This window comes from Ursus americanus, chromosome 26 (assembly GCF_024610735.1).
Source record: "Ursus americanus isolate L20-20 chromosome 26, mUrsAme1.1.p, whole genome shotgun sequence".
Classification (NCBI taxonomy): domain Eukaryota; kingdom Metazoa; phylum Chordata; class Mammalia; order Carnivora; family Ursidae; genus Ursus; species Ursus americanus.
In genome coordinates this window covers 35,937,623-35,964,086 of record NC_142152.1, presented here as the reverse complement: position 1 = coordinate 35,964,086, position 26,464 = coordinate 35,937,623, and the positions used below count along the sequence as shown (strand labels likewise).

General features: G+C 37.1%; 1 protein-coding gene across 3 annotated transcripts in view; it reads right to left on the bottom strand.

The window, feature by feature from the left end:
• PPP4R4 (protein phosphatase 4 regulatory subunit 4) overlaps positions 1-26,464 on the bottom strand; it is a 101,825-nt gene that overhangs the window by 28,010 nt on the left and 47,351 nt on the right. For 2 of the 3 annotated variants that reach the window (XM_045815792.2, XM_087856198.1), the window contains 8 exons: positions 21,456-21,603; positions 20,887-20,960; positions 12,578-12,684; positions 11,662-11,769; positions 3,903-4,024; positions 2,801-2,923; positions 1,583-1,752; positions 1,129-1,248 (listed from right to left, as the gene is read on the bottom strand). In XM_045815792.2, coding sequence (XP_045671748.2) covers positions 1,129-1,248; positions 1,583-1,752; positions 2,801-2,923; positions 3,903-4,024; positions 11,662-11,769; positions 12,578-12,684; positions 20,887-20,960; positions 21,456-21,603 — 972 coding nt within the window. Of the gene's footprint in view, positions 1-1,128; positions 1,249-1,582; positions 1,753-2,800; positions 2,924-3,902; positions 4,025-11,661; positions 11,770-12,577; positions 12,685-20,886; positions 20,961-21,455; positions 21,604-24,787; positions 24,885-26,464 lie in introns of those variants that run through there. The other variant, XM_087856199.1, reaches the window with a different exon arrangement.

Sequence of the window (26,464 nt, the reverse complement as noted above, 5' to 3'; positions counted from 1 at the left end):
TAAAGGAACTTTTCCTAGGTTTTGCACAATGAACATTTCATTCATACCAGAAAAAAATGTTATTTAAATGAAGCAAAGACTATCAGCCAACAGCCAAGAGTCTTAAGCAAAATAATAATGATGCTATGGATACCTCGGGCACTTTCAGATAACCTCGCAACACTCTGCTGTAGGAACACAGTGCGAGGAAGGGGCTGACATCTTCTCATTGAGACTAAGAATATTTAGATACCTCTTATAAAGAAAGGAAGTATTTTATTATGGCACTTATAAAGAGATATCTATGTTTTGAAGTTGATAAGGTATAGTTTATACATCTTTACTGCAACTACAGCATACATGTGCTTACTGGGATCACCTAAGACACGTACAGAAATTTCAACCTCAAGTGTTGAACAGTTCATGACATTCATCACAAAAGTTTAAATTCACTTTTGCTCTTACAGAGAGTTGTAATAGCTGAACCTAACAACTATGTTCATGAAACATGATCCATTTGCAGTAAAAACCATAAATTTAGGGCGCCTGGGTGGCTCAGTCAGTTAAGCATTGGCCTTTGGCTCAGGTATGATCCCAGGGTCCTGGGATTGAGTCCCCCTGCTCAGCAGAGAGTCTGCTTCTCCCTCTCCCTCCACCCCTCCCACTGCTCATGCTCTCTCGCTCTCTCAAATAAATAAATAAAATCTGTAAAAAACCCAAAAATTTAAATAATCTGTTTCTCAATTTTCCATTTATTCTCAAGTTCTTGAGTTTAGACACAAAGTTAAATATAAATATTGTAAAGCATATAAAAACTGATTTTAGTAGCAAAGTTGCAATACCCATGTTCACACCACAATGTCTGGCTTAAAGTAAGCACTTAGCATAGATATACAGAGTGAATGGATTAGTAAGTGATAAATGATTATAATGTGCTTATGTAAATGAAGTCTATAAACATACTAAGAGAATTATGGGAATTTTAAAATAACATTTAGGACCATAATATGAAAGACATATGGAGCCTATATCTTGTTAAAAACCTTTGTAAACAGAAGTGTACACAATACCAAAAAATCAACTAGCGTACATCGGTGTAATTAACAACAAACATAAAGTCGCAAAGTCATATCGCTTCTTCAGACTTACTTCATAAAAGCAAATAGCAATAGTGTATCTGACTGGTACTTCAGGGTCATGACAAAGGCAGAAGAATGTAGAATAGAGTTCCATGTGGAAGTTTTTAGGATCAACAAAAACAATCATGGCCTGGTGGAGGTGGAAGGGAGAAGATGAGTGGGAAGGAGAGAAAAACATGCATCAATACCTAATATTACGATCGTTTCATTTATATTGAAATCATGTCCTCTGAATAATAATTTAGATAGAGGTTATATTTGGGAGATCCAAATGCATACATACAGTTCTAATTTATACATAAAGATAAATATACGTTACACCAATACTACTTAGTACCCACTGTATATACCAGACATAAGGCTAAGCAGGTGTCAGATATGGCCATATTTTTTAATGCTATCTATTCATAAATTTTAAAGTTATAATCAAAATGCTTAGTCAGTACAAATACATAATTTATTACCGGAAAGTTATAAGCACAGTTCTTCCGGACTGAAATATATTTCTTCTCCTGCTCTAGGATTTGGGGTGGAATCTGATTTTCATTGTGTCCATTTTCTTGTTGCAAACCCAATGTACAGAGTTTCTTATAAAACTCCAAAAATCTCAAGTGTTGATCTGGAGTAAAAATTCCTAAAACAAATGTAAAACCTTTGTTCAACATTTTAATTGAAAACAAAAATAAAGAGAGAAAAGCAAAGTACAATACATACATAATTGGAGCCAAATAGTCAAGTAGATGGCTAAAGATCATAAATAAAAGCAACAGTGAGGGAAGAGTACCTATTATGAAGAAATCCAACAGGTCAATTGTTTCACCTTCTGTTAATTTTAATAATATTTTAATTTTAATTTTGATAGTATAGCCTACACAATGCAGGAATTACAACTGCATTAATTTCTGCAGTATCTACCATACCACAGACCACTAACAAGTCACTACAATGATAATATATCAGGGCCATCACTGCTATTCATTTATCATAAATATTCTAAAACTATCTGCAGAAAAGACATGTATATGTTTCTGCAGAGAAGGCGCTTAAAAACTCAATCTAAAAGATGGCAAAGGAAACTCAAAATATTTTTGATCAGTGGACTGGTTCCACGTTCATAAACTATGTCAGGGAGCTAGGAACTCATCATACACTGTAGTACTTATTTTCAACAGCCTGTTAAAAGTCTACAATACACATTTTTAAAAATGTTTTACTATGCCAGATGGTTATAACTTAATTTATGCTAACATTATTATAGTAAGCTAAGAACTGAGTAATATGTTCAAAATGCCAAGTTGTATTATGCTGATTCTAAGTTGAAATGCTCACATGATATATTAATTATCCAGGAAATAGTTAATTAGGGTATACTTACTATGTACCAATAGTTAATATAAGTGAGCTTCTATTATCATATGCCAACTGATACATCAATATAAAATATTCAGAAATTTAAAAGAATGCCTATTTCATTCTGTCGCTGTTCTTTCAAATAGGTTCTATTGGGGGGAAAGTCATTTTTAAATGTATTCTAAATTATGCTATCAAAAATCTAAGGCCTCTTAAGATTTTACACACTTAAAGGATAGGTTTTACAACTGGAGAGCTGAAGTTTAGCGGCTGAGGTAGAAGAAAAAGGAAAAAATTATCTACAATCTTGAAATTCTTAAGATATATCATACCATATAGTCCATGGCATAGTTTTCCTAAATGGAAAGATAAGGAAATAAGAATTGATTCATCAGCTTTGAAAGATTTTTCACAAAATGATTTCACTAAGGGAAGTATAGTTTGACTTCTGTCATCTGGAAAACAAAACAAAATAAAACATACTTCAGATCTAGTCACCCATACTGCACATGTAGAAATTAATACACACACACAGATCCCAGAAAGAAAAATTACCATGTTAGCCACATAGTAACAGAAAATATCTATCAGCAACGGTGGTGGAGGTGTGGGGGACAGAAGCAGTGAGAGGAGAGTTGAGATCATCAAAAACTTCAACGCCAGGCAGAGGGGCTCAGAGTTTCAGTGCGCCTGTTTACTGAATTTCTTCACTTTTACTTCTTAGAAGACACCTCCTTAAGAAGCTAATGAATTTTTTTTTTAAGTAGGCTCCACACCCAGAATGGAGCCCGATGCAGGGCTTGAACTCACAACTCTGAGATTAAGATCTGAGCTGAAATCAAGAGTTGGACACCCAATTGACTGAGCCACCCAGGTGCCTCAGAAGTTAATTAATACTTTTAAATACATCTGCTGGCTATAAATTGCTGATATATTAGCAATATTTTTATCTTAATTCTACATACTCTGAATTTCCCATAGTTCCCTTAAACTTTCAGAAAGGCACCACTACTGTATTAAGGGTCTGACTTCCTGTCAGTAAAAGTAAATGCAGCAACGGGCTTATTAGTATTATTATTCCTGTTACTATCACCACAGTTCAGTACCACAACTACTGTTTTAATTAAATAATATTTATTAGACAAACATTTATTGTATTTCTCCTCCTATGGCCATGGGATTTCTAGGATTCAGATATTAAGGTGGGGAAATTAATTTAGACATTGTTTCAGTCAGCATCTTTCCTAGGGTCAATTAGTTGAACAAGTTAGAGGCTAATTACCAAGCCAAATTCTTAGAAGGGAGGCTTAATGTTCATCACAAAACCTAATGTCAGAAATTCTGTCCTTTATCTTCCTTTATGCCCTATCAGTGATACAAAACAGGGAAAAACACTGCTTTCAGAAGCAAAGATGTGTCCACATGAAGATTTACCTGTATCAAACACATCAAGCAGATTAACCAAAGTTTCGAAAGCTGCAAGACGCACACTGCTGCCTTCATCCCTAGAGAGTTCTATCAGTTCAGGGAGCACCACGCTTTTTGTAAGTTCTGTCCTGCACAATAAGCAACAGAAGAAAACAAATCAATTCAATAAATTATAGCAAGAACTGATTAAGAACAAGTCATGGTGCCAGGCGCTGTAGATAATAGGAAAAATCATAAAGACGGGGTTCCTGCTCTCCAGACGCTCGCAGTCTGGTTGGAAAGCATGATATAAACATAAGAAACGTTAATAGTAATTGCATAATTACTTAAATCAATTCTAGTTCCACCAGGATAATATTATTACCTACAAGATCTTAATGACTAGAAGTTTATATTAAATTTTATAAATTTTAACATAGTTTTCCATATTAAGCAACCAGCCAATGATCTGGACTAATCAGAAAAACTTAACAGTAGTGACTGTAGAAACCTTAACAAAATCTTTTTCTCTAGATTTCAAGGGATAAATTACTTTTTCATTCCCCTAAAATGTAACATTACAGGAACTACTTTCTATATAGAAGAATGATATATGATACTAGATGCTCCCTCTAAAAGAATGAAACACAATATACATGCTTTCAGGGCATATACAACATTTATAACACAATCACAAGTGGTTCTTATTCAAGACTTGAAGTTTCTGCTTATTCCCCACGATAAGATGTTATTACAACGACACACACTGATAAAGGGGAGGCATATAATGTGGCCAGCTTTCTTGGATACATGATAGAAGATGGTATGAATTATAATTTGATAAAATACAAAAAAGTCAATAAGAGCTACAGAAAACCTTAAAAAATTCAGGGCGGAACACAAAGACTCTAAAACATCCCTGTCAAGCAGAAGGTTCTGCTATGATGGAAATGTTTATAATCTGCATAGTAGCCACGCATGGCCACTGAGCATTTAAAATAAGGTCGGTGTAACTGAGGAACTGAAGTTTTAATGTTATTTTACTTAATTTAAATAGCCAAACATGGCTAGTGGCTACTATGCTGGACAGTACAGCTCTAAGGACTTGAGTGATCAGAGGGCCAAAAACTGTTTTTAAGAAATTAATCTGTGAAAGGGGGGAAGGTGGTCAAAAGGTGCAAACTTCCATTTGGAGTTTATTTTTGTGTATGGTGTGAGATAGTGGTCAAGTTGTGGTCCATATATACAATAGAATATTACTCAGCTATCAGAAAGAACGAGTTCTCAACATTTGCTGCAACATGGACGGCACTGGAGGAGATAATGCTAAGTGAAATAAGTCAAGCAGAGAAAGACAACTCTCATATGATTTCTCTCATCTATGGAACATAAGAACTAGGAAGATCGGTAGGGGAAGAAAGGGATAAAGAAAGGGGGGGGTAATCAGAAGGGGGAATGAAACATGAGAGACTATGGACTATGAGAAACAAACTGAGGGCCTCAGAGGGGAGGGGGGTGGGGGAATGGGATAGACCGGTGATGGGTAGTAAGGAGGGCACGTATTGCATGGTGCACTGGGTGTTACACACAACTAATGAATCATCGAGCCTTACATCGGAAACAGGAGATGCACTGTATGGTGACTAACATAATATAATAAAAAATCATTTTTAAAAAAAAGGTGCAAACTTCCAGTTATTAAATAAATAAGTCATGGGAATGAAATGTACAACATAGTGACTATAGTTAACAATACTGTATTGCATATTTGAAAGTTGCTAAGAGAGTAAATCTTAAAAGTCCTCATCCTAAGAAAAGAATATTCTGTAACTATGTAAGGTGACAGTTGGTAACTAGACTTACTATGATAATCATTTGCAATGTATACAAATAGCAAATCATTATGTTTACACATGAAACTAACATTGTATGTCAATTAAACCTCAATAATTTTTTTCTAAATAATACTTATTCTTCATATATAAAATACTCATGTGAGATTTTGAGTAAATTGCCAAGAAAATCACCAATACCCATTTCTTTAACATAAAGCAAGGAGAAAGAAAAAAAAAAGAAATGAATCTAGATCACAGGTGCAGATGTTAGCATTACCAGTTCACAAACATTCATCAAACACAGGAAGTAGATGGGAGGTGAAGGAGGAAAAGAGGAGAGAATACATTCTGGCCCAAAGGTCATAAAAATTCATTTCATACAAATCTTCCTCAGAATGTATTTGTATACCACTGAAAACCTTGAATTTATTAAGAATGAAAGACAATAGTTTAAGATAAAGATTTTATCCCTGTTTACAGTCAAAAGTTATTTCCATTCAATCTTTTAACAGGCTTTTCTTTTCTCCCCCAAAGTACTACACTGATGCAATTCCAGCCCAACAATCTGAGTGTTAAAAATAAAACTACTCAGCGACAAGAGGTCTTTAATAGCTGTACAATGATTTCTTAATGTTGAAAAGGCAAAGAGAATAAATCAAATCTGTATTTCATTAGTGGTTAATAGGAACATTTTGATTTCAACCTACCAGAAGAGATGGGGATTTCTCATTTCCAACTATGTTAAAACCACTAAAAACTACTGTGCTATGTATTAAAATAGCACTTTTATATGTTCATTATCAAAATTATAAAAAACATAAGAAGTTTAAAAATAAAATAACATAACCCTCTACTTAGACTAACTTTGGAAGTTTCTGATATTGTATGGCCTTCCAGACTTCTAGCCTGTTCATATTATATAACATCCTCTTTGGGCTTTAGCTTCCCCATTTGTAAAAAAGGAACAACGATACAATCCATCCAAGAGATGGTTGTGAGGATATTAAGTTCATATATGTGGAGTGCTTAGAACAGTACCTCACACATAGTAAATATTATCTAAGTGTATACTTCTATTATGCATAAATTTCAATATAAACTAGTTCCTTAGACTCATCTCTCAAAATCCAATCATACAGGTAAAAGATAAGCACAATTTTTTTCCTATATTGTAGAATTCAAAAGGACTCTAAGTTTATGCTTCTCCCAGTAGGACATGCAAATGTTCCCTGTGCCTTTGCTAATATTAAAGACTTATCATCAACTTTTTCAATTTCATTGGCAAAAGTAGTATTTCACGATTGTTTTTGTAAATATCACATATTATTCAGTACCTGTCTGTCTACTTGACTACATCTCTTATCAAATTCTAAGCACCTGAAGACAGGACTGTATCTTTTTCACTATTACATCCCCATATGTAACCCAGCGCTTACGGTAGGTGCTCAATGTATATTCATTAAATGATTACATTGCTCTACAATTAATGAGCTTGAACAATGAGGTTGAATCTCTTTATTAGACACTTGTATTTCTTCTTTATGAAGTATACATTTGTTTTCTTTGCCCATTTGTGACATTATAAAAGTTAAGTGAAAATAAGGCATCATGGCAGACCCACACTAAGATGCAAATATTCTCTCTCATTAGTTCTTCTAAACAAACTGGATTATAGCTGAGTAACTTTTTCAGGAAGTACATGTGGGTTGTACACTGCCCGTGCTAGTATATTTATGAGAGTATCTTCTTCTTGACTATATATGTAAATTCCACCCCAGCTAGGGCAGAATTCTAGGTCACTATCCTTTCTACTAAAAACCCTTCTGGCATTTAAGTTTTCAGAACAAAAATTTGGGGACAGCCTGATCCTATTATTTGTGTAGGAGTCCAGTTTTATCAGCCAAGATACTGGCAATTACAATCTAACTCTTCCACGATGTCAACAGGAGATGCGTAAAATACAGGGTGAGGGATAATAAGATGAATGAAACAAGCAAGCTTGCCCAGACAGCCAACCTCTGGGGTCTGGCTGTGTGATACCAATCGACCCAGGTTCTGGCCCTGAGTCAGTGTCATCTGATGGTAGCTTGTCTCCTCAAGCTAAATACTGATGAAGACAATCCTAAGTTCCATGGTGGGCCAGGACAGCAACAGTAATTCAAGGAAACTCCTCATCTGTTTGTGCCTTTTCCACTGGCCTGTTTTAAGAAGCCTAGGCTTAAAGAAATACTGGGGACCCAATCATCTCCATCTCTTTGTTAAGAAGATGAAGTTGCTTCTAGTGTTCTTGCTTAGCCTTCCCCTACATGGCTTCCCTTCCATCAATGACCTTCCAATCTGACAAAAGACAAAAATCATGGGCAGAGGGCAAAAACCAATCATCAATCCCATTATATCCAAATTCTACAATCTGCCGCTGACAAAGGCAATCATGGATCTGCTTTCTGTCACTATAGTTTGTATTTATCATATGGTATACACTCTTTTGCATCTGATTTATTTCCCTTAACATATGGATTGTGAGACATATCCATGATTTCGTATTGCGTGTATCAGCACTGCGTTCCTTTTTCTTGCTAAATAGTATTTCATTGTATGGACATACCACATTTTATTTTTACCCTTCACCTACAGGTAGACATTCGTGTTGTTCCAATTTGGGTTATTACAAATAAAGCTGCTATAGGGGCGCTTGGGTGGCTCAGTCATTATGTGTCTGCCTTCGGCTTAGGGCATGATCCCGGAGTCCTGAGATCGAGCCCTGCAGCCCTGCACAGGACTCCCTGCTCCGCTGGGAGCCCGCTTCGTCCTCTCCCACTCCCCCTGTTTGTGTTCCCTCTCTCGCTGACTGTCTCTCTCTGTCAAATAAATAAATAAAATCTTTAAAAAAAAAACAAATAAAGCTGCTATAAACATGTGTATATAATATAATTCTTGTTGTGGATATATATTTTTACTTGTCTTGGGTAAATAATTCAAAGTAGAATGACTAGGTCATATAGAAGATGTTTAATTTTTAAGTAAATGCCAAATCAGCAATATTATATTGCTGTTGATTTGATTATATTCAGGAGTGTGATAAATTTCAAATTAGTCTTTATGTAGGGTGTGAGGGGAGAATCAATGTTCACTGTTTTCTCTCATGAATATCCAGTTATCCCAGTACTGTATTTTGAAAAGATTTGCTTCCTTGAACTACTTTGGCACTCTGCTGAAAGTCAACTGGCCACATATATGTGGGTCTATTTCTGGACTCTCTTCTGTTCCATTGATTTATATTTTTGTATGTATCCTGAAATATCCTTAAATCCATTTGTTAGTTCTGCTCATTGTTTTGTAAATTACTGAGGATTTTCTATGTAAATGGTGATGTCATCTATAAGGAGAAATCATTTTACTTCTTCCTTCCAGATTTCTAGACCTTTTAGGGTTTTGTTTTCTTGCCTTATTTCAATAGCTAGAACCTCCAGTATAGTGTGAGACAGAAGTGATAAAAACTATCCTTGACTAGTTCTTAAGGGAAAAGCATTCAATACCTACCATTAACTATGATGTTAGCTGTAACTTTTTCATACGTGCCCTGTATCCAATTAGAGAAGTTCACGTCACCCCTAGCTTCCTGAAAGCTTTTATCATGAATGGATGTTGAATTTTGTCAGATATGCATTAAGGGAGCATTTTCAAGGTTACCTTATTTGCCGTATCAACAGAATTAGAAGTTTGATCAACTTCTTCAAAAGTACGTTCTTCCTTTCCAATCTGAGCACTGTGTATGTTCTTCCCCTCTAACACTGAAGGATCTTTTTGTAGGTCCCACATTTGTTTCTTTTTTTCTCTTTAGTCATCCCTATACAAAGAAAGGTCTATTCCATACAGTTGTGTTCCTACAAACAAATGAGCATGACCTCTTCATTATACTCTTCATTATTAACCTGATTATTCTAAGAACTGTCCTCTTTGACCCTAAGCTGGTGCACAATCCATAGCTAGCTTTCTAGTGCTGTGCAGCCTTTATTTCATATGGATATGCTAGCTTGACAAGAATCTCTTAATGTTGCTTCCTGATTATCTTATTAATGAATAACAATTTCTGGTGTTCATTTCTGATTAAACTAAAGTGGTCAGTAATTGTTCCCTTGCCAGCCACAGCAAATACAAAATTACAAACCCAAGTTTGTACTGTTCTCAGGCCTCTTCCCAACACTTCTCATTCCCAAATGCCTTAGAACACAACTCCCAGTGCAGTAGTGGCAGCGTCTTTCTTAACTCAGTAGCAATCTCTGAAATATCTGTTCCCACCACCTTTCACCCATCTCAGGGATTCTTCTAGCCTTGAGTGTAGGAATTTCCTGCTGGTGGTTATCAGATCTTATCAATAATCCTGATTTCCAACGCCAAAAGAAAAAAACAGTGTACCTCTCTTTAGTTTTATGTATTTATCAAAGGGAGAATAAAGAGTATGAATCAGATCTTAGTAGTATTCAGCCATCATATACCATGAAAGTCCTATGACTACATTCTAATAGTATGTGAGAATTCAAAATTAAATGAATATGCATTTAATCAGGCAAATTAGTTTATTACGTGAATTCTACACTAACAAGCTAGGGAGATTCTAGTTTTGCTTTTGTAAATTAAACCTTAAGCAATAATCCGATATTAATTTTCAGAAGACTAATTGGAACACACTTGACCAGGATGGGGGTTTTGTTTTGTTTTGTTTTTTGTTTGTAAAGATTTTATTTATTTATTTTAGAGAAAGATAGCATGAGCTAGAGGAGGGGCAGAGGGAGAGAAAGAACCCCAAGCAGACTCTCCACTGAGCATGGAGACAGATGCAGAGCTCAATCTCAGGGCTCTGAGATCATGACCTGAGTCAAAATCAAGAGTCAGACACTTGACTAAGTCACCCAGGCACCCAAGTGACCAGGCTGTTTTTAACACTGGCAAAATGTCAGATGACAAAAATGGAACACAAAAAGACAATGGTACATTCCCCTGATAGGTTCTGATCCTGGTTAAGGAACACAGAACTGGGGAAGACTGAATTATTTATGGTCCACAATGATCCAGAGTCAGCCTAGCCTTAGAAGATCTATCAGAAAGAAGCTGATTCTGCACTGAAAATGAGAGAAATGATTACTCTGTTGAAATACTAAGCTTCCAACACAACACTGAAATCCAACACAGCAAGGTAGGCAGGACGGAGGACCTGAATCTGTGTGATGTTCTGAAGTCAACCTAAAGCCTTAAATGCCGGTCGCCAATTTTTTTTATTAACAATTGTGCAAATGGCAACAACCTGATTGTCCTTGCTTGTGAAACAAATAACCAGATGAAAACAGTGCAACTTGTAATAAAAATGAGAGGTCCCAATGTTTTTTGTATCAATTTAGGATCCTTTAAAAAAAAAAAACTATTTCCCAAGATGGTTCTTAGATAAAACTTCATTTAATATACCTTGACATGAGATCAGTTTTTATGGAGAAGAGAAGAGACTATCTGCCCAATGTGTCTCCTTCCTAAGCTTCACACACCCAAAAGGCAAGAAGCTCAACAAAGGAGACAGTGGAAGTGCAGAGTGTATTGGAAACAAAGACTTCAACTGAGTAATCCCATCTGAGATGACCCAATACTATGCTGCTAGCCCAAAGAAATGCTACTGCAATAGTCCAAGCATGGTTTATTTCGGGACATCAGCCTTCCTGAATCTGGGATGCTAACAAGCAACTAAAGGTAAGAAAGAAATTAACATGAAATGAATGCTAAGCATCTTCACTTCAATCTCTCTTAATCCAGACATATCAGGAGGTACTTGTTACAATCACTTTTAAAGATCATATAAAGTTTAGCCTTTCAACACCATGCTTTCATGGAACACAGGAACAGGATATGAATATCTGACAATCCAGAAGTACGAATATGACATAAGGAATTGAAAGTGTACTTACCCAATACCCTGAGCTATGTTTTCTAATTGCCGACACATACAAGACCGAACTTCATATTCTACATCTTGACAGAGTGATTTTACCAGAGGGAGTATTTCTCTTTTAATGCTTAGAAAGGAAGGAAAGGAACATGCAAATGGTGTTTTAGAATAATTAAAATTGTCAAACAATTATTATCAAAATCTTAGCTTAGCTTAATAACAACAAATATATGTTAATAGAAAGCTTTATAGTTTACATGGTATTTTCACATATGTCATTACATTTGGATGTTATCTTTTGTTATTTGTAAATTATATACATGCCTGGATCTTTTTAAAGTAATGGTTAATTTTGGACTGACAGTTAAACATCTTAGCTAAGATGAAAGGCTACAGGCAAACAGAATGTCTAACAACCATCGACCAAAATATTCTTCAATTTTATATTTTACTCTTGTGTCATAATTATACAACATTTCATTCTTTCCACTTGGTATTTATCATCTGCGCAGACAATAACATACAAATTATAAATGTTCTCCATAAAGCCTCAAAATACAATAAATTATTCAAAATGATGAATTCATAACAATAAGGGAAGAAATCAGAAAGTCTATCTTTAGGTCAGATTTGACAATTTTTGAAGTCTATAGAATAATACCATTTTATGCTCAAAACTACACTAGGTGTATGACAGAGAAGACTAAGATGAGAAATAGAAAAAAGTTAATCATATTGATCTTGAAATGTCGTGAGATCAGAAGAAATGCATCTGAATAACTAGACATTCAACAATTCTATAAAGTTAAGACAGCTAAGCTTGTATGTAGTATGGAATGAAAGAAGTCTAATTTAATTGTTAATCATATGACCATCATACATTTTAAATCAATTTAATTTAATAAAGAAGATGAAAATTATATACAAATACTCACGTATGGGCATCAAATTTGTTGGTCAATTTTCCTAAAATTTTACAACTAACTAAACGAGACTGGACTGTTTGGGAAAGTTGTGCCTTGGAAACAAGTGGGTTCAAAATCTAAAGAGAAAAGATTTAGAGAACAAATTCACAAAGTTTTATATATTCTTGCCACTAATGTCAGCTATTTTCCTCAAGGAATATTTTAGGGTCAAGTGTTTTTAAGAAACCTGAATTATAACGTAAGGTGCTCAGAACCTGAATCACCTTGTTTACCTTCTGGCTTACTAAGGTAAAGTTAACGATAAATTACATAATTAAAAATCAATCAGGCACACAAAAACTGAATTAAAGCTTATGGTGAATTCTGCAGTGATCTGTATGCACATAAAAATCATTATGAAATGTACATTTTCAAAAGAAAAAAAAGCAAATTATCACATAGTCTGAAATTTATTTTTAATCCATATAGAATTTTTATATTTATCTAAAGGGATGCAAAACAATATAGCTTCAAATAGATTCTATTAAGTACTTCTGTCATTTGAATGCAATTCGGATATTGTATTATGTGCATACTGAGCACTCAAAAACGCAACAGCACGACGGACTGTAAAGAACTGTGAAGATCAGATCCTCATTCTGGCCCCCGCTCTTTAATTTGTCCAAGTCATCCTGCTATTTCTGGTCCCAAGGTAGCTCATCTACTTAAAATGGAAATTAGAATATGTCGTACTAAGAACCCTCCAAGTTCTAAAACTCTATGCCTCTAATAAAAAAGTCAACCGGTTTTTTCCTCTCAACAAAGTAGCCAGATGTGCTGGATACATAATGATAAATATCATTTGAAACTGGAAGATGTAAAATAAAATAAACTGTGTATTTAAAGTCTTAAAAATCACATAAAATAATACATGGTATTCTAACGTAAAAACTGCATTCTACTATATAGCACTCTTCAAAAAGTATAAATAACAGATGTGAACATTAAGTTCAACGCTTAAATATGGGTAACCACCTAGATGTTTGGCATTAAGTTGACAAACATCCTCAATGGGTAAATCTTCCCATTCTCAACCAAGTATTTTGGCATTGAGACAGGACCACAAACTGTATGAGGGCAAAGAAGGACAAAAACACTTCATGAAATATATACAGGACATTTCATTAGCGGATAACTACTTCTTTCAATCACGACATATTTGAAAAGAATATAGGGATGTTGTTCAAAGAATGAAAAATCACTTCATTAGAGAATAAATTTCTTTCCTAATTTTCTCATTCTCTCATTTTAATTTACTAAAACTCTTAGAGATGCGTATATTGAACAGTGTTAAAAATTTAAAAGCAAATAATAAATTAGTAACAATATCTGCAACAAACATAACAAAAGATTGGCAACCTTGATAAACAGCACATATAAAGGATATAATTAAGGATATGATCAGACAATTCCAAAAGAACAGAATTGATATAAATATATGAAAAATATATAAATATTTGCATGATAATCAAAAAATTCCAATTAAAATGTAATTCCATTTTTTGGCCCATTAAACTAAATTGGAACACAAATATGGAGAACCTGGGTGGCTCATCAGTTTAAGCGTCTGCCTTCGGCTGAGGTCATGATCTCAGGGTCCTGGGATTGAGCCCTGTGTTGGGCTCCCTGCTCAGTGGGGAGTCTGTTTCTCCCTCTCCCTCTAACCCACCTTCTTTCACCCTCCTCCTTGCTCCTACTCTCGCTGTCTCTCAAATGAATAAATAAAAAATTCTTATAAATAAATAAATAAATAAATAAATAAATAAAATTGGAACACTATTGCTGAGTAAAATCGAGGGAAACAGGTATTTCCACATATTGCTAGGAAGAGTCTTAAGAATATGAATGCCCTTGAGCAGTTAAGATGACAGAGGAGTAGGGGACCCCTTTTTCAGCCGGTCCCCTGAGTCGAGCTGGATAGGTACCAGACCAGCCTGAACATCCATGGAATCAGCCTGAGACACAGGAAGATACATCTGGATCTCTACAAAGGAACACCTCCAGCGCTGAGTATTGAGGTACGAAGCGGGGAGTCGTGAAACCGCGCACAGATATCGGAAGATAAATGGAAGGGGGAGGGAGCCACCTTGTTAGGGTGCCGGGAAGCGGTAGCCACCTGCATGGGGGAGCGGGCGGACTCGCGGACTGGCACCCACGAGAGAGCAGACTGAGACCATGAGCCGGGGAATGCGCGCCACCAGATTGAAACGGAGCTCCGGTGCGCTCACTGCAACCAGACGGAGACCAGGAGCTCCGGAGCGTGCAGGGGCGGCTGGTGGCTGGCGGTATTACAAACACAAAGGGCAGAGACAAGCCGGCCCGGGGAAGTGAGGGCTGGGACGCCGGGTGTGGGGCGCACATCCCTGGACGCTGCAGGGTTGAGCAGCACCAACAGTAACAGAGTTAAAGTGGCCAGACCATCAGTAGAGAACGGTCCGCGATGCCTCTGTTCTGAGACAGAGGCTGAGATTCGGCCACTGCTGCTCTGACTCTCAGAAGAGGCACAGCAAATCGTCAGGGAAAGCCGCCAGAGAACAAAAGCCTGGAAATACCGGCTCACAGTGTGCCCATCCCCATCCCCCCTCGCAGGGGACACGGAGACTCTACCCAAACAGGGTTGCCTGAGTATCGGCGCAGCCGGCCCCTCCCCCAGAACACAGAAGGTAGGCTGAAAAATCAAGAAGCCCACATCCCTAAGATCCCTATAAAACAAGGGCGCACAGCTTGGGTCCTGGTCAATAATTTGGGCTCTGGACAACCCCGCAACCTCTCCTCATCAGAATGACAAGAAGGAGAAATCCCCCCAGCAAAGAAAAGACAATGAGTCTGTGGCCTCGGCCACAGAACTAATGGACATGGATATAACCAAATTATCAGAAATGGAATTCAGAGTAACAATGGTCAAGATGATGTGTAGACTTGAAAAAAGTATTAACGAAAATGTTAATGAGAATATAGAATCTCTAAGGGCGGAAATGAGAGCGAATTTGGCAGAAATTAAAAATCCTATGAGCCAAATGTAGTCAAAACTAGAGGCTCTGACGGCCAGGGTGAATGAGGCAGAAGAACATATTAGCGAATTGGAGGATGGGTTAGTAGAAGAAAAAGCTAAAATAGAATCTGGACTCAAAAAAATCCATGCACAGGAATGTAGGTTACAGGAGATTACTGACTCAATGAAACGTTCCAATGTCAGAATCATCGGCATCCCCGAGGGGGTGGAGAAAAACAGAGGTCTAGAAGAGATATTTGAACAAATTGTAGCTGAAAACTTCCCTAATCTAGCAAGGGAAACAAACATTTGTGTCCGAGAGGCAGAGAGGACCCCTCCCAAGCTCAACCAGACAAACCTACACCACGTCACGTCATAGTGCAATTCGCAAATATTAGATCCAAGGATACAGTATTGAAAGCGGCCAGGGCAAAGAAATTTCTCACATACCAAGGCACAGGTATCAGAATTACGTCAGACCTGTTTACACAGACCTGGAATGAGAGAAAGGGTTGGGGGGGGGCATTTTTAAAGCTCTTTCAGAGAAAAACATGCAGCCAAGGATCCTTTATCCAGCAAGGCTGTCATTCAGAATTGATGGAGAAATAAAGATCTTCCAGAATCGCCAGTCATTGACCAATTTCGTAACCACGAAACCAGTCCTACAGGAGATATTAAGGGGGTTCTATAAAAGTAAAAAGGCCCCAAGAGTGATACAGAACAGAAAGTCACAATCTATAGAAACAAAGACTTTAAGAGCAATATGGCATCATTAAAATCCTATCTTTCAATAATCAGTCTCAATGTAAATGGCCTAAATGCTCCCATAAACGCCACAGGGTTGCTGATTGGATAAAAAGACATGACCCGTCCATTTGCTGTCTACAAGAGACTCATTTTGAACCTAAAGATACATTCAGACTGAAAGTAAAGGGATGGAATACCATCTTTCAATCCATTGGGACCTCAAAAGAAAGCTGGGGTAGCAATTCTCATATCAGACAGATTGGATTTTAAACTAAAGACTATAGTTAGAGACACAGAAGGGCACTATATTATTCTTAAAGGATGTATCCAACAAGTGGATATGACAATTATAAATACATATGCCCCCAACAGGGGAGCAGCAAGATACACAAGCCAACTCTTAACCAGAATAAAGAGACATATAGATAAAAATACGTTAATAGTAGGGGACCTCAACACTCCACTATCAGCAATAGACAGAGCACCGGAGCAGAAAACCAACATAGAAACAAGAGCTTTGAATGCCATACTCGACGAGGTGGACCTCATAGATATATATAGAATACTACACCCCAGAACCAAAGAATACTCATTCTATTCTAATACCCATGGAACATTCTCAAGAATAGACCATGTTCTGGGTCATAAAACGTCTCAACTGATACCAAAAGACTGAAATTATTCCCTGCATATTCTCAGACCACAACGCTCTGAAATTGGAACTCAACCACAAGGAAAAATTTGGAAGAAACTCAAACACTTGGAGACTAAGAACCATCCTGCTCAGGAATGACTCGATAAACCAGGAAATCAAAAATCAATTTAAACAATTTATGGAGACCAACGAGAATGAAAACACAACGGTCCAAAACCTATGGGATACTGCAAAGGCAGTCCTAAGGGGGAAATACATAGCCATCCAAACCTCACTCAAAAGAATAGAAAAATCTAAAATGCAGTTTTTATATTCTCACCTCAAGAAGCTGGAACAGCAACAGAGGGACAGGCCTAATCCACGAGGAAGCACTTGACCAAGATTAGAGCAGAAATCAATGAATTAGAAACCAGAAGTACAGTAGAGCAGATCAACAGGACTAGAAGCTGGTTCTTTGAGAGAATCAATAAAATTGACAAACCGCTGGCAAGACTTATCCAAAAGAATAGAGAAAGGACCCAAATTAATAAAATTATGAATGAAAAAGGACAGGTCACGACCAACACCAATGAAATTGGAAGGATTATTAGAAACTTTTATCAACAGCTATATGCCAATAAATTAAGCAATCTGGAAGAGATAGAGGCCTTCCTGGAAACCTATAAACTACCAAGACTGAAACAGGAAGAAATTGATTTTTTAAACAGGCCAATTAATTATGAAGAGATTGAATCAGTGATAAACAACCTTCCAAATAACAAAAGTCCAGGCCCGGATGGTTTTCCTGGGGAATTGTACCAAACATTCAAAGAAGAAATAATACGTATTCTCCTAAAGCTATTTCAAAAAACAGAAACAGAAGGAAAGCTACCAAACTCATTCTATGAGGCCAATATTACCTTGATCCCCAAACCAGGCAAAGACCCCATCAAAAACGAGAATTACAGACAGATTTCCCTAATGAATATGGATGCCAAAGTCCTCAACAAGATCCTGGCTACTAGAATCCAACAGTACATTAAAAGGATTATCCATCATGACCAAGTGGGATTCATACCTGGGATGCAAGCGTGGCAACATTCGCAAATCAATCAGCATGATACATCATATCAACAAGAAAAGACTCAGGAACCATATGATCCTCTCAATTGATGCAGAAAAAGCATTTGACAAAATACAGTATCCTTTCCTGATTAAAACCCTTCAGAGTGTAGGAATAGAGGGTACATTTCTCAATCTCATTAAAGCCATCTATGAAAAGCCTACAGCAAATATTATTCTCAATGGGGAGAAGCTGGAAGCCTTTCCCTTAAGATCAGGAACACGACAAGGATGCCCACTCTCGCCACTATTATTCACCATAGTACTAGAAGTCCTTGCAACAGCAATCAGACAACAAAAAGGGATAAAAGGTATCCAAATCAGCAAAGAAGAAGTCAAAATGTCTCTCTTCGCAGATGACATTATACTCTATATGGAAAACCCAAAAGAATCCACTCCCAAACTATTACAAGTTATAGAGCAATTCAGTAATGTGGCGGGATACAAAATCAATCCTCAGAAATCAGTTGCATTTCTATACACGAATAATGAGACTGAAGAAAGAGGAATCAGGGAATCCATCCCATTTACAATAGCACCAAAAACCATACGTTACCTTGGAATTAACTTAACCAGAGATGTAAAGGATCTATATTCTAGAAACTATAAATCACTCTTGAAAAACATTGAGGAAGACACAAAAAGATGGAAACATATTCCATGCTCATGGATCGGAAGAATTAACATAGTTAAAATGTCCATGCTACCCAGAGCAATCTACACTTCCAATGCTATCCCGATCAAAATACCGAGGACATTTTTCAAAGAACTGGAACAAATAGTCCTTAAATTTGTATGGAACCAGAAAAGGCCCCGAATCTCCAAGGAACTGTTGAAAAGGAAAAACAAAGCTGGGGGCATCACAATGCCGGATTTCGAGCTGTACTACAAAGCTGTGATCACAAAGACAGCATGGTAATGGCACAAAAAGAGACACATAGACCAATGGAACAGAATAGAGAACCCAGAAATGGACCCTCGGCTCTTTGGGCAACTAATATTTGATAAAGCAGGAAAAAACATCCGGTGGAAAAAAGACAGTCTCTTCAATAAATGGTGCTGGGAAAATTGGACAGCTACATGCAAAAGAATGAAACTTGACCACTCTCTCACACCATACACAAAAATAAACTCCAAATGGATGAAAGACCTCCATGTGAGACAGGAATCCATCAAAATCCTAGAGGAGAACATAGGCAGCAACCTCTACGACATCGGCCAAAGCAACCTTTTTCATGACACATCTCCAAAGGCAAGAGAAACAAAAGATAAAATGAACTTGTGGGACTTCATCAAGATAAAAAGCTTCTGCACAGCCAAGGAAACAGTCAAAAAACTAAGAGGCAGCCCACAGAATGGGAGAATATATTTGCAAATGACACTACAGATAAAAGACTGGTATCCAAGATCTACAAAGAACTTCTCAAACTCAATACACAAGAAACAAATAAACAAATCAAAAAATGGGCAGAAGATATGAACAGACACTTTTCCAATGAAGACATACAAATGGCTAACAGACACATGAAAAAATGTTCAAAATCATTAGCCATCAGGGAAATTCAAATCAAAACCACACTAAGATACCACCTTACGCCAGTTAGAATGGCAAAAATAGACAAGGCAAGAAACAATTGTTGAAGAGGATGTGGAGAAAGGGGATCCCTCCTACACTGTTGGTGGGAATGCAAGTTGGTACAGTCACTCTGGAAAACAGTGTGGAGGTCCCTTAAAAAGTTAAAAATTGAGCTACCCTATGACCCAGCCGTTGCACTACTGGGTATTTACCCCAAAGATACAGACGTAGTGAAGAGAAGGGCCATATGCACCCCAATGTTCATAGCAGCATTGTCCACAATAGCCAAGGCGTGGAAGGAACCGAGATGCCCTTCAACAGATGACTGGATTAAGAAGTTGTGGTCCATATATACAACGGAATATTACTCAGCTATCAGAAAGAACGATTTCTCAACATTTGCTGCAACATGGACGGCACTGGAGGAGATAATGCTAAGTGAAATAAGTCAAGCGGAGAAAGACAATTATCGTATGGTTTCTCTCATCTATGGAACATAAGAACTAGGATGATCGGTAGGGGAAGAAAGGGATAAAGAAAGGGCAGGTAATCAGAAGGGGGAATGAAGCATGAGAGACTATGGACTATGAGAAACAAACTGAGGGCCTCAGAGGGGAGGGGGGTGGGGGAATGGGATAGACTGGTGATGGGTAGTAAGGAGGGCACGTATTGTATGGTGCACTGGGTGTTATACGCAACTAATGAATCATTGAACTTTACATCGGAAACTGGGGATGTACTGTATGGTGACTAACATAATATAATAAAAAAAATTAAAATTTTAAAAAAAAGAATATGAATGCCCTCTGACCTCCTAATTCCACTTTTTTGGAAGCTACAGTTAAGAAAATTATCTGAAAAACTTAAAAAGCTCTACAGAGATGCTCATTAATGCCTTATCTTAATAATAAAATACTGAAAGCTGGCTTAAATGTTTAACAAGTAAAATATTTTGTATCTACTACCAATGAGTGTAAAATAACAGGAAAATAATGCTAAATGATTTTTCAGATTTTGGCTAAGTCCAGAACCGTGATTTTTCTTGCTACTATTTTCTATATTACTCATACTTTCTATAATGAACATGTGTTGCTTTCAGAGTGGGAAATAACCTTATTTTTCTTTTTAAATACCACTTTTTTATCAAAAACAAAACCAAAACTTAATAGTATTTATCAAAAAAAAAAAGAAAAGAAAGAAAATGTTACCTCATGTCTTAGGGTTTCTTTGGGCAATACTTCTATCACAGACAGAAGAGTCTCCAGCCATGCATTGCTCACACCTGATCAACACAGAAAAAACTCGCCAAATTAAATGTCTCACAAATTTAGTTTCAACTCAGCCATTAAGTTACAACAATATTTAATGATAAAATGGGATGTTTATTTTTATTACTATTTGAAAAAGTTGCTCTATTTTTTTTTTGCCTTAGCCAACATCTAGAAAACATTTACATCTTAAAAAATAATATGCGGGGATATTTTTCAGCCAAAATGTATATTTTTTTTGCTGTATAATATTATACACATAAAAATTGTAAAATCCACAAATTCTAAGAAGAAAGTATAGATCATAAGAAGAATTAGTGAGTCTTCACCGTACAAGGACACTGAACTTTGAGGGTTTTATAAGGAAAGAGCCATGGCTGTTTTTAGTCACACTAACGACCAGCATGGCCTCATTCGGTTATCCTCATCCGGCTAACAAGATCAGAAAACATCATGGCCACGTCCAACACACAATAATAGGTACAGAAGAAGCCTGCCAGGCTGCTGACCTGCGTCCCTGTGCTCCAGATGGAGCAGGATGACTTGGAGGAAGGAGTGGGTATAGGTATGAACTGACACCGATTCTTCCTGCAGAATGGTCAAGAACGACACCGCAGCTGTCAACTGCATTTCCACTCCCGCAACATGCAGGACTTCCTGCGTAATCAGAAAGAGTTTGCTATTACAGAGATGAGAGATCAGAAACTCTAAGTTCTAAAAATCTAGGGTCAGAGAAACCAAACATGGTCATAATCCACGAAATAACTCTATCTGACCTTTAAGGGTATGTACTTCCTCTGATTACTTTAAGAAAACTCTATTAATTTGCTCCTTATTGTTTAACTTATTACACCACAAAAAAGTTTAAATGTCTTAGGCATATTCAAAATAAAATAAGATTCCATTGCTTTGTTAAATGAAAATTATAAATATAAATAAACCTCTAAATAATAGAATAGGGATTTTTGATAGCTCTCAATTTCTATTCTTGCTATTGTATTGTAGTTTGCCATCATACCTAGAATAATAATGTCAAAGGTCAGACAATCACATGTGTTTTTGTTACTTGTATTTCTGCTTCAAAAAATAAACATAATGCATTTTACTATAAAAAAGGAATACACTTAAGATTATACAAATGTATTTTCCCCTTGAAACTCTTGACAAGTACATAAATGACCAGGCAGTAAACTGTTTTTAAAAGGAATTTTTTAAATATAAGAATGTTTCTAAAAATTAATTATATTCATAGCCATCTCCATTCACAATTTTAAAAAATTTAACATATATTCAAAGTTAAAAACTACATGATCTATTAGTTTTCAATACATCAAAAAGTAAAAAAAAAATCTTTCATATAAACCTCATCAAAGATATTACCTCTACTACTCTAGGAGTGTGTGTGTGTGTGCGTGTGTGTGTGTGCGTGTGTGTGTGTGTGTGTAACGTAAAGGTAGCTAAAAGAATTACTTTGCTTAATCAGTTATGTCGATTATGGGAATTACCCTTGAATGCCTATTTTATAACTAACATAATAAAGTTGGTAGAACAACATGGAACTTTCAGCCATAACACAGTTTCATATCTGTGACCTTAAGAAAATTAATCTCTCTGTATTATTTCCTAATCTATAAAATGTGAATAGTACCATCTTCTCAGAGATTTAAATCATTTAAGCAGAGCTTTAAAGATGTACCAATTTGTGCAAATGGGCATTTAAATAATGACCACTGGCCATCCACCAGTCTCCTCTACGAGGCTATCTAATAGGATTCTCATCTTGTCCGCACCTAAACTGATCTCTCCCCAAAACCTGCTCCTCCTCCAGTCTTCACCTTGGTAAACAGTGAACGACAGCCCTGCCCTTCTGGTTGCCAGTGCAGAAACTCTGGGGCCAGTCCTTAGCTCCTCTCGGTCCCTCACTCACCACTGATGGCCAACCAATCCTGATCCAATCTGACCACTTGCCATCTCCACCACTACCACCCTGATCCAAGCCACCATCACCTCCAGCCCGGATTATCCCAGTAACCTGTTAACTAGTCCCTAACTGCCCCTCTACTGTCTAGTCCCTGTACAGTAGCCAGAGAAATTCTTACCAAAAAAAAAAAAAAAAAAAAAGTTGGATCATGGCACTTTTCAGCTCAACACTCTCCAGGGGCTTTCCATCACACTCAAAATAAAAGTCAGCCCTTGCAATGACTTCCCAGATCTGTTCCCACTTCCCACTTTTCCCAGATTTCCACTTAATTGGCTCCCTGATCTCTCCCAAGCCTCTATTCAAGTATCACCTTTCCAAGGACCTCCCCACTCCAGCTCTCACCATCTCCTTTATATTATAGGTGTATTATCTCCGCTATCCAACATGCTCACGTGCTTATGGTCCATCTCCCACCCCTAAACACGAGCTTCACGACTGCAAGAGTTTCTGGCTGTTGTGCTCACAGCTGCACCCCACCTCCTAGCACACAGCAGGCACCCAGTAAGTAACTGCCAGATGACTGAGTATCTCTTACCCTTTGACCTAAACTTTCTGCTCCTGATGCTCTCTCCCTTCACATACATTTTTCACATCTCCTAAAAGGTGGCTTCAAGAGATTTGGAGGTGAGTCCTAAAGATTAGGGATTGGTAGAATTAGACACAAGCAAAGCAAAAAAGGATCCCATACAAATGCATTCTCAATCCTCTCTCTATCACATCAGTAAGGAGACATTCCTGCCATTCTCTCCACCAGCACCTCTGCAACCATGATGCACACCAAGTACTCAGACTTCTCGATTCGTATGGTGGGACCACGGCCAGTCATCATTCTGGGAGATAACAAGTCATTTTATAGCAGAAGAAACAGACTCGGCATTGTCCATGTTCTGCTGAAGGCCAGCGAGCTAGTGATTGGCAACTCTTAAGACTTAACCCTTGTCTGCCTGATGCCAAAGCTAAGTACTGAAATTCTTCCTCATGGATTCTACACTTCCAGTCGTCATTTAAGGCATGGCTTAAATCAACCCCAAGCCTTACATGCAGTAGTGTGGGAGATCTGGCAGTGGCTTTACTGTGGCAAATGTTTAAGCGGCATGGTTAATTCCCAGAAAACCTACTACACATTCAGACTTTTGTATCACACACACAAATGTTATTTCACAAGGTTTTTCAACCAATCACTAATTACATATCTTAAGAGTTCTTGGCTGAAAGAAAAGGAGAAGGAATGACAGGCATAAAGCAAGGCAGCAACTGGTCTACGAAATCAGTCCTCCTGTATCTCCCTGTTTTACTGTTTCCAGAACAAACACCTGTTCCACACTAAGCATCTTGGATTTGGGAAACACTCTTAATTAAAAGATCTGATGTGGCCAGGATACATCACTTACAGGTTTCGGAACACACAGCTTTTATTTAGAAACAGAATGTATTTTGCAGGGAAAAATTGAACTATATTGTGTGGGCCAGTATACATTCCGGGTCACAGGAGTCTGCGGTTTTAAGTTCCAAGAGATGTAATTCTGCCCCCTCTGAAAGTCATTAGAGTCTTGGGTTTTGTATGTATGCAAACTTTATGCAAAAGAAGAACATGAGAAGCTCTCCAACTTCATATCTTCTTACTGCATTACTTAGTCTTGACTCCCGCAGCAACACCCCAACTATTCTGCATTTAATTTTCGAAAAATCCTCAAGTCTTATCAGGATTTGGCTTTTTCTCTTGTTGTGCTGACTTCAACATCTGGGACTGTCCACTGTTAAGAAACCAGCACAGACTAAGAGATTTTATCACTGCTAAAAATCAGTTGATTTCTAAACATATTTTTCTGAAATATAATACAATAAGAGTTTGACACTTACCAGTAAGTGTTCTCCTCCACAGAGTCACACCCTCTGGACAAACATAGTGAGATCCATACTCTCTGGGTAAATAAGTGTGCATCCTCATGGACCTTGGAAGACACTGAAAAGGAAATTCCTCTATTGCTTAAGTGCATGCCTTAATGCCAGTTATGCTCCTCTTACATACTATTGTATGGCTGGCATTCCAACCTAAATTCCTCAAAAATGAAATGAGACATTTGATAGATGAGTACATGGTATATCTCCAAATTTAAAAAACTATTCCCACTCAAGGAAGGAGAATGTCCTAGACACTTCTCTGTTTAAATTCATTCCATAGTTATTAGCATGAATAGTACAAGAGAGCGTTTTGTAAAATAGCTATAATACAGTCCTTGCCTAGAGGACTACTGCTCTGTCTCCAATAAACCCACGTTGTATACATCAGGAAGATATTTCTCTTTACAATACACGACATAGAGAAACATTAGATAAATCACTAGCGTATTCCAAAAGAACAAATATTTTGGATTCACACATTTGGAAAATAAACTTACTGAATTAAACTGGTAAATATATTTACCACAAATGGTGCTTGGCTAAAGGTAAGGAGCCTTAACACTACAAAGTATCTTTGTATATTTTTAGAGAGAATATCATTGTTTGTTTTGAAATTAAATAATAGGAATCTAAATATGAAAACAATGAAGACTTGGGACATACAAAATATCTGGGGTTATGAGGGTCATAATTGTGAGAACTTTTAGTGACTAACAGTAATGGTAAACAGCTCTTTTCACTATGAAATGATAATATTTATATGACTTTAAAACTGAGTTAAATATGAATAATTGGAACATGCCAACTCAGATACCTTTAACAATTCACTATACCTCTTTTTATTTTCCCTGTAACTGGCTGCCATGCTCTTCACTAAAATAAAGGGAGAACTAGCTCAGAATCTGAGAGGGAAAATGGGAAAATAAAGTGGAGACATAATTTCACCCCCACTAAGAGGGATGTGTTTTACCCTTCTTTAAATCTGTGTTTCAGTGATTAGCAAGGTTCATGAGGAGGTACACATAACAATATCCCAAAGATCTCTTTCCATAAAGGAAATGCCAATGCCAACAGTAACTCTCATATCACTACTGTAGATGTGTGATCAAGTATCCCTTTCGTGCAAAATCATGACAACACCAAACAAAGAAATACATTTCATGGCAGTGGTTTTGAAACTGAACTCCTAATTGGGCTACTCTGCCAAGTCATTTTTACATATAATAAATTAGGATCATGTAATCTCACAATTTAGGCCTAGAATGTAAATACAGAGCTATATATGGGTCCCTGGGTGGCTCAATCAGCTAAGTGTCTGCCTTCAGCTCAGGTCATGATCCCAGGGTCCTGGGAGCGAGCCCCACATCAGGATCCCTCCTCGGTGAGGAGTCTGCTTCTCCCACCCTCTGCTCCTCCCCCTGCTTATTTGTTCTCTCTCTTTCCCTAATAAATAAATAAAATCTTAAAAAAAAAAAAAAGAGCTATATAACACTGCAAAGAAAAGATGTGCTTATCAAAGAAATATCTATTTGCTGGATACAGTACTGTCAGTAACCATATCAAATGATCCATTGCAGCCATATTTAATTAGTCGAATATATTTTGATAAAAGTAAAAGCTGTTTTCTTGGAGGGG